At 36.7% G+C, this 12727-nt stretch overlaps 1 protein-coding gene across 4 annotated transcripts in view; it reads right to left on the bottom strand.

The window, feature by feature from the left end:
- The window catches only part of STRBP (spermatid perinuclear RNA binding protein), a 158540-nt gene that overhangs the window by 25260 nt on the left and 120553 nt on the right, over nucleotides 1–12727 (bottom strand). For all 4 annotated transcript variants that reach the window (XR_010109089.1, XR_008626649.2, XM_034929009.2 and 1 more), the window contains 4 exons: nucleotides 12057–12256; nucleotides 4735–4893; nucleotides 1584–1718; nucleotides 1244–1384 (listed from right to left, as the gene is read on the bottom strand). Coding sequence is in view for 2 of the 4 variants with exons in the window: in XM_034929009.2 (XP_034784900.1) it covers nucleotides 1244–1384; nucleotides 1584–1718; nucleotides 4735–4893; nucleotides 12057–12256 (635 nt within the window). In the remaining 2 variants the exon portion in view is untranslated. The remainder of the gene's footprint in view (nucleotides 1–1243; nucleotides 1385–1583; nucleotides 1719–4734; nucleotides 4894–12056; nucleotides 12257–12727) is intronic.

Below are 12727 nucleotides of genomic sequence, written 5' to 3'. Positions count from 1 at the left end.
ACACCATAAAACAAGCTCATAAAACAAGAATCATCTTTTAACTAATTTAGAACACACTTTGTTCTATGTTTACCAGAAGATTTTAGAAAATAAAATCTACTTGTTTTCGACATGCGTAATTTAAGGGCTTTAAAAATTTTTTCATCTCATTAAAATAAGTTTTCTCTACCTTTTGGATCCTAGAATTTAAGCAGTGTTTATTATAGCAAATACAAGAAATTTAAATGAATACAAAACAAATTTTGAGATGGATACAATATGCAATAGTAAAATGTCCATGGCCGTTGGGAGAACTACCTGGTTCCGGAAGGAACCCCCACCATCAATTAGCTGTGTTACCACAGGCAAGTATTTCCATTTCTTTGGGCCTTGTTTCCTTACCTGTAAAATAAGATCAATTCTACCCTCCTACAATGGACATAGCATACATAATGGAATCTAAATATAATGTTTAATGTAGAATTAAACAATCTAAGCTTCTTTTTATTACTTTAAGCATTTTTAATTTCTATCATATAATATATTCAGATGTTATGTTATTATACCAGTACTCTCTATGAGGCACAATGTGTCTTATATTTACTTACTCTTTCCCTCACTATCAGGCATATGATGTATGACTAGAAAATGTTTTTTGAATGCATAAATGAATGGATGGAAGAATCTCATATCCACAAGCATGTAATTAGAGGGCCATCTTTTCTAAATACCTTGCTAAGATCCTGGACATTCAGTAGCACTGACATTCCCAGTGTCAGTAATGAACAGACACAATACAGCGCCAAATTTTATGCGGTCGGCAAAGGAAACCCAAAATAAACAATGCAAAAGCACGAAACTGCAAAGGAACTGGAAGAGCACCCGCAGGCTGATGAAAGCAAAGCCCCAGGTGCTCCTGGCAGCTTCCCCAAACTAAACTGCTTAGACCTCACTAAGGTCCAAATCACCTCAAAACCTGACTTCATCAAGAATGACCTCAACCCTCCAAATAATGCTAATAGCCTCATATATACATATAAATATAAATATACATGTACATATATATTTTGTTTAGAAAGTCCATAGAACATGAAACCACTAATCAGATTTATATTATTCGTGACCTAACCCAAAGCAAAGGTCGCCAAGTCCAAGAAAAGGAAACAACTTCAGAAAAAGCTAAAGTGGCACATGGACAGGAAAGAAAATTTAATTCCTCTAACATTTTTCACAGGTTCTGCAAAGGTTTAATGTTTACTCATACCTGAGGGATAATCTTCTTTTTCTTATTATTTGCCGCATTGGGTCCAGAAAACAGTTTCTCCAAGGCAGCTAAAGCTGCACTCGCCTTTGCCACTTTCTTATTTGGACCTGCGCCTCTGAATTTCTGTCCATCTACTTCTACCTACAATCAAGAATAACACCTTGCAATTATCCCATGCAATTCCTCTATGTCCTTTTAATTTAAATAGATTATGACACAGAAAACACCAAAAATCAAATAGTGCCACAAGAACTGACTCAGTCTAAAACTTTACATTAAGTTCAGGATATCCTATGTCTTTGAGAAGAAAGATAAGGCTGGCTTGTGTCTGGGTACACACCTCCATTACAAAGCGCTTGTCATGGCTTCCACCAGTCTCTGAGATGAGTTCATACTTGAGACCTCTTCTTTTTTCATTGAGCTCCATTACAGGGTTTTTGCCACTTGCTGTGAGGATAGGGCCCTGAGTTCTTACCTATAAGAGAAAGGGAATCTGAAGGTTCAATCAAGTAAGATTTTAGAATATTACATTTCTTATTAATACAATTATGCTAAGAAGGAGGCTCAAAAATTCTACTTCAAAGCACTCAGGGGCTAGAATGAGTCACCTCTTTACACAAATGGCAAAATATCATTAAAGCTGTAAAAACTCTACAAGCAGTAAACATTGCAGTCATCTGGCCAGCCTTCCTTCGAAGCAGTATTCAAGACCAATCAATGCAACCTCACCACTGTGGGCCACTCCAGGCTCTGCTCTGCAGTGTTAGTGATCTAAGAATAATACTCTAAATTACTAATAACGAGAATAGAACAGTTTGGATTCATGTGACGCCTAAGAGTTCATCATTTTTCTTCTTTAGGGTTAGGAAGAAATAACTCTCAATTTGGGATGTTAGAGGGTAAATGTTCCTATACACCTTTCAGTCACTCTAAACAGATTTAAGGGGACCTAAGGTAAAAACAGTTGGCTATAGACTATGGATTCTGAAATTTTAAAATAACAATAAAGGCAGTCACTCTCTGCCCTCAAGGAGCTAGAGTGTAGTGGGAGGGACAGATATCATCACTGCAAAATAACGTATGTTAAAGAGCAGATACATGCTATGGAAATAACTGATTTGAGGAAGGATAAGAATAGAAGTAGTGAAATAATTCATGCAAGAGCATGAAGGTGCAAATGAAAACAGAGGCTAGCATCAAAAGCAAACTAACAAATAAATCCACAAAATACAACTATAATTTTGAGAAAGGAGAAACCAAAAGATAGGGCACTTTTTGAGGTCAGAGATCATGTCTGTAATTCCACCACACAAGAAATGCTGAACGCACAAAATAAATGCCCAAAAGTGTTAATTTTGTTTTTTTTTTTGTTTGTTGTTGTTGTTGTTTTGAGACAGAGTCTCGCTCTGTGGCCCAGGCTGGAGTGCAGTGGTGCAATCTCGGCTCACTGCAACCTCCACCTCCTGGGTTCAGGTAATTCCTGCCTCAGCGTCCCAAGTAGCTGGAATTGCAGGCACCTGCCACCACACCCGGCTAATTTTTGTATTTTTAGTAGAGACAGGGTATCGCCACGTTGGCCAGGGTGCACTCAAACTCCTGACCTCAGGTGATCCGCCTGCCTCAGCCTCCCAAAGTGCTGGGATTACAGGTGTGCACCACCATGCCCAGCCCAAAATATTAAGTATTACGTATATAAACCTAATGAAAATCAAGATTCTCTTAGTAAAGTATTCCGTGCAGGTTGGATAAGTGGTTGATGCTTCAGACGTGAAACATCAAAGGACAATTTTTAAGGACAAGTTTAAAAACATCAGTAACATCAATAAACATCTCTTCTTGATGAGTTTTTATAATCTGCATTTTTTGAATTTCAAGGCAAATTTCTAGTCACTGTCTTTAAAAGATAATGAGTGATTTTTGAAACTAGGTCTATAGTAATCACTGTATGCTTTCCAAACCTGAAATCATGTCTACAAAAATGAGTCGAGACATAAAAATATCTGAATTTTAATAAAGTACTATTATTTTAAACGAAGAAATAAATAAGGGCTTTGTTTTCTCCTTGCTTCCCACCATTACTACAATATACAGAAACAAAGTATAAATGTAGTCACCACCAAAACTTTTTATGTCAGTGTAGCTGCTACTAGTGCAGCCCACACTGCTCTCTCCCTTTCTAATTACCTTTGTACTTAATGGTCTGGACCTCATAATTAATGAGCCCTTTTTTCTTTTAGTATATGTAACATTGTCAGCAAAACAACATCTTGACCTGTGACTGCCACCTGTGAATGACTGGTCCCTCTGAGCAGCCAGCCATGACATCATCTGTCCTCCACAGCATCACACAAAGTGCCAAGTGTGGCTTTCTCAGGCTTCAGCCCCATCAATCCTGTCCACGCTGGCCCACTTGGCACTTCTTAAACATTTACTTTCACAACTCAAAGTCATAACACCTCCTCGTCCTTCAGTCCAGAATGCTTTCTCTTCCCCACACGGCAAAGCTCATCATCTGAAGCCTCGCTCACAGTGGACTCCCTTTGATTTTACATGATTGTGTAAGTTATGTCTAAGAGTCTCACAACCCCTTCCTCCTTCAAGATTTGACATTATTATGTTCATTTTGCCATCACAGAGCTTATCGCATTATATTACCATTTGTAATAAACACGTCTTTTTGCCCTTTTAGCCTGGGAGCATCTCCAGGCTCTGCACACAATTTCTGAAACACCTGGCACTAAGCAGGTATTAAAAGGGATTTATGGACTGAAAAAATTAGTTTATTAATTAAGTCCTTAATAAATACTTATTCATACAAATGACAAACTAAGCCTTTTTTCTAATGTAAGCTCTTGCTGTTACTTTAAAGCTAATGTTCTTTACATAGAATGCAGTAAACATGGGTTCCATGAACTCCCCAATGTACTGTGTATACTCAGTACTTGGATTTCATCCCATTCTATTATCTGCGACAGTAAGTTCCAGTCGGGACTTAATTAGGGTCTGAGATACATACTGTGTCAGGCTATGCCTTCCTTCAGGGCTGGACCAACTAAATGATGACCCAATGTACCCCGCAGCTTAGCACAAACTTCAAATAATCCCAATTTCCTCCACTACATCTTGTAGTTTTCTGCCCATCAGTTACTGCTGATACTCTTGGTATATTCTGAAATATTGGAAGCAGCTTCCATGGCCAGCAACCAGGAAACACTAGTTAAATTAGGGTATATTCAAGTGTTGTGCAGTTTACAGATATTTTTAAAGTGAAAAAAATCAAGATGTAAAACTGCATGAAAAGATGACTGCCTTCACAGAGATTCATGAAAAAAACTGGATGGAAATAAACCAAAATAATAATTATGTCTGTCTCTGTAATTTATGTACAGGTTTGCATATGCTTTTGATTTTATTTATACTTTTCCACATCTCTCAAATTTCCTACAATGCACATATATGTTGTTTTTTTTCTGAGAAAAAAATAAGTATACCTCTAAGGTACTGGAGGTTTCAGTTGTAGAATTTCCAGTATTATTGCTTGAGTTTGAAGACACTGTTTCATTTTTACTTTCATTATCTGATTTTTCATCGGAACTCATACATTCAATATCTGCATCAAAGCCTGTTGGATATCCCATTGCCTGCAATACCTGTACAAATTACATTAAAATGCAGTTTTATTCAGACACGAGAAACCAGAGAATAGACAAAATATTGAGAACAAAAGTTTCAAATCCATAGTGTTTGAACCATAAAACACCTTGCAGGAAGAGCAAGATGGTACTAAATCTGTAAGTCCTTGGTTAAATATGGTATACCTACCAGGGTAGCACCATGGAAAAATGGGGAAAACCTCCTCAGGATAATTGAGTTTAAATACAGGATGACAAATATAAACCTGACACTATTCCTAGTTCATTTAATTTGGAGGTGAGAGGTAGAGAAAACAAACAGGATAGCTAGGTTCAAACCAATAGGATAAGGACAGAAGTAGCATACTATAAAAAGTACCCTGGTCTAGAAAGGAAAAAATCTGAGAGTCTAATCCTGTATTTCTCCTCTGGCCCTCAATTTTCCAATCTACAAAACAGGAAGACTATACTGGTTGACCTCTAAGTTATATGACTCAATCCATTAGGAGAAACTGGCCCAGAAAGGCAATCAAGAAATTTTTTATCTTTGAACCAACTTGCCTGTCAATTACAAAATAACATCTAAAACTTTCTACTTTGCTTCCAACATAGACCACAATCAAAACTTAAAAGATTCAGTCTCGGCCAGACGCGGTGGCTCATGCCTGTAATCCCAGCACTTTGGGAAGCCAAGGCGGGTGGATCATTTGAGGTTAGGAGTTCGAGACCAGCCTGGCCAACATGGTAAGACCAGTCTCTACTAAAGATACAAAAATTAGCTGGGTGTGGCGGTGCACGCCGGTAATTCCAGCTACTTGGGATGTTAAGGCTGGAGAATTGCTTGAACCTGGGAGGCGGAGGTTGCAGTGAGCCGAGATTGCGCCACTGCACTCCAGCCTGGGCAACAGAGCAAGACTCTGTCTCAAAAAAACAAACAAAAAAAAAAAAACAAAAACAAAAAACAACAAGATTCAGTCTCTAGGTTTATTCTCTATACTAAATAAGCCAGGAACAATTTTAGTCTTGTATTTCCATCCCTCTCTCTCAAGGGCTGATTATGGCTACCTCCAACGTTCAAACTTCTTATACTTTCAGTCGATCCCCAGGATTTGTCTTACTTTTTTGAAATAAAGCTTTCAGAAGAATGTGTATATGTGTGTGCATGATTGTGCACAGGCATGCTCACACACCTCCACACATGTGCCTTTTAATACCTTCCTGATTATACTGCTTTTTAGATGTTTACAAGAGAATATGTTCACTTTTTGTAAGCCTCTTTCAAAGGAGGTTGATATAGCTTTGTCACTAATTAGAGGTTTACATCAGAGTGATATAGGGACAGATTCCTAAAGACCCTTGCATTCGTTTCCATTTTTAACTGTTTTAAGTTGCTGAGATTTAAAAGCAACATCATATTTCTTTATAATAACAACTGTACATAATAGGTGTTCCAAAAAATGGTTATGGTGGCCACACAAATGAGAAGCCAGCCTTTATAAACAACTGCATCTTGTATAAAGGATTTTGCCAATATAAACAGTGTTACCCTAAACCAAAAAATCGACCTACATAGAAGTCTGTACCAAGAGAACTTGAAATTAATTCACACAATTCATATGGAGAACTTGGCATTCTTATCATAAATAAAATGTCTTGTATTTGCTTGGGAGTAAAGCCAAGAACGCTTTTTTAACATCTTAAGTTCTAAAAGTGCTCAGGTAATACTTTACACTAAGTAATTAACATCATTTGTTTATATACTTATTAATATTTTATTTTAAAAACACCTTCTCCACTGTCTGAGTCCTGTAAATATGCTCTCCCTGAGAAATCTCATCTCCGAGAACAGCTATCATTCCGAATTAACACTAGCCAACACAGGCTGCAAGTCAAAGCCAAACATCACAAATAAGTTTGATTTGTTTATTCCAATAAAAACTAAGGACAGTCATCTTTTCTCGACTCAACATAGACAATAAAAATAGGCTAATATAAATTATTTAATACTTCTCTCCACCCTTTTCTCACATATCAGATTCACTTATTATTATTACAGCAACATATTTCAATACATTTACAAATATTTTATATAACTGGTGGATTATATCTCAGGGAAGTGTCCAACACAGTGTAACCAAAAAATTCAAATCAAATCATTTTTTATGAACAGTTATTCTAACAGTATTTACTAGCATATGCTAAGAAGTCAAAAAAGCAGGGAGTTCTCAGACCTCTGCAACTGATAAAGATTCTCTTCTTAACCAAACTCTAGACAGGATCCTCTGAGCCATGTTTTCATCAAGGCCCCATCCTTGGGCCTTTTCCTTAAGAGCCATGTTGTAGCAAGAATCCTGCTAAATTGGTTTAGCCAGAATCCCTCACCCTCAATATTTAATCACCCTCCATCACCCTTGGTATGTGATCAAATTTCCTCATCCCCCATTGATATGGTTTGTGTCCCCACCCAAATCTCATGTCAAATTGAAATCCCCAATGTTGGAGGTGGGGCCTGGTGGGAGGTGATTGGATCATAGGGGCAGTTTCTAATGGTTTAGTACCATCCCCTTAATGCTGTCTCATGACAGAGTTCTCAGGAGATCTGGTTGTTTAAAAGTATGTGGCACTTCCTCGCCCTTCTCTCTTCCTCCTGCTCGGACCACATAAGATGTGCCTGCTTCCCCTTCCACCATGATTAAAAGTTTCCTGAGGCCTCCCTAGAAGTCACTATGCTTTCTGTACAGCCTGCAGAATCGTGAGCCAATTAAACCTATTTCCTTTATAAATTACCCAGTCTCAGGTACTTCTTTATAGCAGTGCAAGAATGGACTAATACGTCCATCACTGCCCAGGTGGTATCTGATCACCCTGGCCTGCTCTGAGCAAGAATCCTAATGGGTCCCGTTTAGCCAGAAATCCCCCTTCATCCTGATGTTTCCTCTTAGTAATTTTCCATCCACTGATCCATCCCTGTTCCTTGGCTACAAATCCTCACTTGTCCATGTTGAACTCAGAATTGAGCCCAGTTCTATACTGAGGTCTCTTTTCCCTATTGCAATAATAGTTCCTGATAACACACTTTTTTTTTTTTTTTACTGTTTTAACAACTGTCCAGCTCTGGTTTTCTTTGGGAGAACCAAGTTTGTTTGGAATCCATGTTAATGCTAAAAAACCAGTATACCAAAGAAAAGTGAATTTCAAGTATCTGGCAAACAAATTCAAACCTAATACATCAATTGAGCTTAAAAATGACAAGATCACTCATGGAAACAAGGTGACTGGGAAATCATCTGTGTGTAACCAAATCCCTTTCTTCCTGGAAGAGGGCAGAGGTTAGGAAAGGCTGTGACTGAGAAAGATGATACCCTCAAATACTAGGGGCCAAGAATGAAAAGAAAACATGGCTTTCTACATCATGGCTCTCTACTCAAAGTAACATCCATGGCTTCTGTATAATAGAGATCTGATTTCATCAGATTCTCAGGAAATCTGATGTCTCTAAGAACCTCTCCAAAGAACCTTCTCTTCACCTTCATCCCCTTCTAGCTGATCTTTTCCTCACAATGACTAAGATTCTTTTCATGTAATATGGATGATTATGACCCTAAAGGTATCCTTTGTCGGGGGCTGCCAGGATAGAGAAGTGGAAGAGTGAAGGGAAGCCTGGCCACTAATTCTCCACCACTTTAGGGTGCTTGCTGCTCTGCAGCCAGGCCAGACTCATGTGAAACTACTGATTTCTTCTTTTCTTTTGATTTGATTCTCTGATGTGATTTGTCTTAATAGGTACAAAACCCTCACCAAGCGATTGAGTAAGAACTAAAAGGATTTTCATTCAGTTGGACCTACTTTCATAAACACGTTAGATGCAAAATTCTTTCTCGCTCAATTATAAACAACGCATAACATGTGATATAACTTTTATGGATAACAATTTGGCAATATATGCCTGGCATAGAATAAGAATTCCAATGCATTTTTTTAACAAATTAATGAATCACTAAAATGTATTTATCTTTTGACCCAATAATTCTATCTCTAGAATAAATCTTAAGGGATCATCAGACAAGTTCAGAAAGATGTAAAGCAATAAAATGGAAGTATCTAAATCTAAAATGATTAGTTACATTATGATACTGTAACAGACCATCTGCTAATAATGAAATGTTAGACCATCACTAACAATAAGAGCAATCTTTGAGTTAGCTATTTAAACATTCATAATATATTTTTAGATGAAGAGAGTATCGGCTGGGCACAGTGGCTCACACCTGTAATCCCAGCACTTTGAGGGGCCGAGGCAGCAGGATCACCTGAGGTCAGGAGTTCAAGACCAGCCTGGCCAACATGGCGAAACCCCCGTCTCTACTAAAAATATAAAAATTAGCTGGGCGTGGTGGCAGTCGCCTGTAATCCCAGCTACCCAGGAGGCTGAGGCAGGAGAATCACTGGAACCCAGGAGGCAGAGGCTGCAGTGAGCTGAGATTGCACCACTGCCCTCCAGCCTGGGCAACAGATCAAGACTCCGTCTCAAAAAAAAAAAAAAAAGAAAGAAAGAAAGATCCTATTTTTAAAAAACATATTTTTACAGACATTATATAGGTTCACCATTCCTTATCTGAAACCCTTGGTGCCAGGTTGTTTTAAGAATTCATAATTTTTCAATTCTGACATCTAATACAATACATATACCACATATTTTCCAAATCCCCAGTGGATTCTCAGGTGCTGCCCCATGTTTATGCAAAGGAACATATAAAATAATCCCACTAAATAGAATACTAAAGACTAAAAATAGCCCCGCATCAATTCAGGTCATGTTTTGCCACCCAGTGAATTTGCATCAAACTTACGGAAATTTTTTTCATTTTTAATGCTTTCTGAAGTTAGAATTGCAAGTTAAAATAAGAAGGCTTGGAAGAAAAAATACCAAAATGTTAATGGTTATTATTTCTATGTATTAGAACTATGAATTTTTTCCCCTCATTTTCTAAACCATTTATAACAAACACACATTATACATTTATAATAAGATTTAAAAAGCCAAAAGTAACTTTTAGAAAACAAGACATAACACAAAAAAAATCTATGAAGACCTTAGGGAGAACAATCTACCTCAAAATAGCAAATTATGGAATAAAGCTATAGAGTCATAAACCTGAGATGTTAGAGGCCTAGAAAAGACTGCAGGCCACTTGAGACTGACAGCTAGTAATAGGTTTTCATATCCTATAGCTGATAAACCAAATAAAGTAAGCAGAGTTTTTCAAATCTTCAAAGCTAGTTTACTCTGATTCTTAATTCATTCTACCTGGATGGATCAAAGTTTAGTTTATCCCATTTTCGAAAAGGGCAAATCTTAAACTCTTCACAAATTTCAAATTTACTAGTTACTGCACATTCTACCCAAAATGCTACTCAAGGTAAATAAAAGAAGGTCATCTACCTGCCACACAAGTCACAAGAAACCATTAACAATTTCCTCAAATCCAGTGTCATTCAGATCGTAACTGATATCTACATTTCCGAAATTTGTCAGGGAGCTTAACTTAATCCCAAGCTTACAGCCCCTCCGTGTTTACCAAAAGCTCAGGTGAATAAAACATAATATTGGGAATTGAAGACAAAAGCAAATCCAGGCCAACCAAGTTCCATTATATCATAAAAATATATCACTGCATCAAATGAAAGCAGCATCCAAATCTTGTCACATTGCAAAATGTGCCACTCTACTAGCTCTCCCAAATTTTACTGAATTGGAATTTGCTATGAGGCCACTAGCTTATGTTAAAGGTTACTGTACGAAACAACCCACAAAATGTATCACTGCATCATAGATTTAAAAGAGATCACTGATATCCTTGGTTTGTGAAGATCTACCCAAGGAGAAATGCCCACCCGATCAAATGCCACAACTGTGACTCTCATAACCAAACTCTCTGTTCTTAAGACAAAGAGAGTGAATTGTATATTTCACAAGCTTTTCGTGTCAGCTGCTACAGAACTTAGCTCTAAACTTGTGACACATTCTCAGTGTATGTTGTTATTAAACTATATGTTTAGTCTTATTCCTGGATTTACTTTTCCCCTCATTGTTGGTTTTCTTTTTCTGCCTCATTTTAAATTCATACTCTTTCATCATACTTTAGATATCCCTTTTCCAATGAAGACAGAGCATAAGTAATATATAGTGTTTGACATTTTTACAGCTTAGTTATTGTTTTTCTGCATGCATTGTTCTGATCACTATCTGATGTTTACACACTTTGTTGTCTATCTTCCCATCCTATACACACTAGAATGTAAGCTCCATGAGAGCAGGAACTTTGTTTCATTAACTGCTATATCCCCAGTATCTAGGATGGTGTTTGCATCTACACTAATAATACATACAAAATGAAATGACCATGAAAATAGAGCAATTATATCGTATGCCATACTGTTATATGAAAGAACTTTTAAGTGAATCTGATCTTCAGTCTACATGATCTTTAACATTTTTGCACTAGTCTGCAAGAGGTCAAATATACTTATAGAGAGATCCCATTACTTGGAAATTTTCTACAAACCTACATGCATAATTGGTCCAATCCTGGATATTATTCCCGATGGAAATATTCTAAAAATACAGACAAAGCACCATATACAAAGATACTGATCAAATTTATAATAGAAACAATCTGGAATAAGCAAAATATCCAATGATAGGAGAATGTTTAAGCAAATAGTTTACCCGTAGCATGTTAATCGTACAGCCATTAAAAATTATTTATGAAGATTTTCATAATGAGGAAAAACACTAAGGAAACATTACATGAAAAAAAAATCAGAAGATAAAATTACATATATACTGTGAGCTCACTTAAAAAATAAACAACAAAATAGAAAATGATGGGAAATAAAACAACATACTAGATACAAATACGAATGATCTTTGCTTCAAAAATGTTCAATTGACATATTTTAATTCTTTACTTCTTTCCGTATTTTCCAAATTTTGTAAGACTACCACATATTATTTTACAACAACAAAAACAACTTTGTTATCCAGAAGTAACAAAAGTCTATATATAATATTATTGCTATTAAAATGTTTTTAAAAATGATAATTTATTATAGGAAAATAAGCATATTATTTGGAACATAAAATAAGAAAGCATTGCAAAGTAAAACAAATACTGTACCTTCACCGCTACGTGAAGTTTTGCTGTTTTCTTGGATGGTCCTGAGGCTTCATATGTTGTGCCATCCACATCTACAGACATTGTGAAGACTGGGGCATGAACGGGGCCAGACTGAGATAAGAGCTTATACTGAAGCCCAGGCCTGATCTGATTTAGCCTCATTAGTGCATTCATGAGGTCTATTGCTTTACTATCCAGAACTGTTAAAGAAAGAGGAATGAGGTCAGAAATTAACTAGAAAGTAATTTTGCTTTATGCGTTTTTGGGGTTCCTAGTAACTACTGTAAATTCACCAAATTTTTTTTAAATGAGGATTTCAAAACACACAGATTAACCTCATAAGTAATTCTAAAATTATTATGCTAATATCACTATAAAAATTGTATGCATTATTTAACTACACATTAATTTTCGCTTGTCAATATAAATGCATCCTAAGCAAAAAAGCTTGGAAACAAAAAAGTTATCCAATTATCAATTGCTCAGTTAAGATCTAGTCTCAAAACTCTAATTCAAATCAATCAAATTCTTCACTTTTTGGCCAGGCACAGTCGCTCATATCTGTAATCTCAGCACTTGGAGAGGCCAAGGGGGGTGAATTGCTTGAACTCAGGAGTTCAAGACTAGCCTGGGCAACTTGGCAAAATCCTGTCTCTACCAAAAATACAAAA

This window comes from Pan paniscus, chromosome 11, assembly GCF_029289425.2.
Source record: "Pan paniscus chromosome 11, NHGRI_mPanPan1-v2.0_pri, whole genome shotgun sequence".
In the NCBI taxonomy this organism is placed as follows: domain Eukaryota; kingdom Metazoa; phylum Chordata; class Mammalia; order Primates; family Hominidae; genus Pan; species Pan paniscus.
The sequence above is the reverse complement of the archived record's forward strand: the minus strand, read 5'-3'. Positions and strand labels throughout refer to the sequence as shown.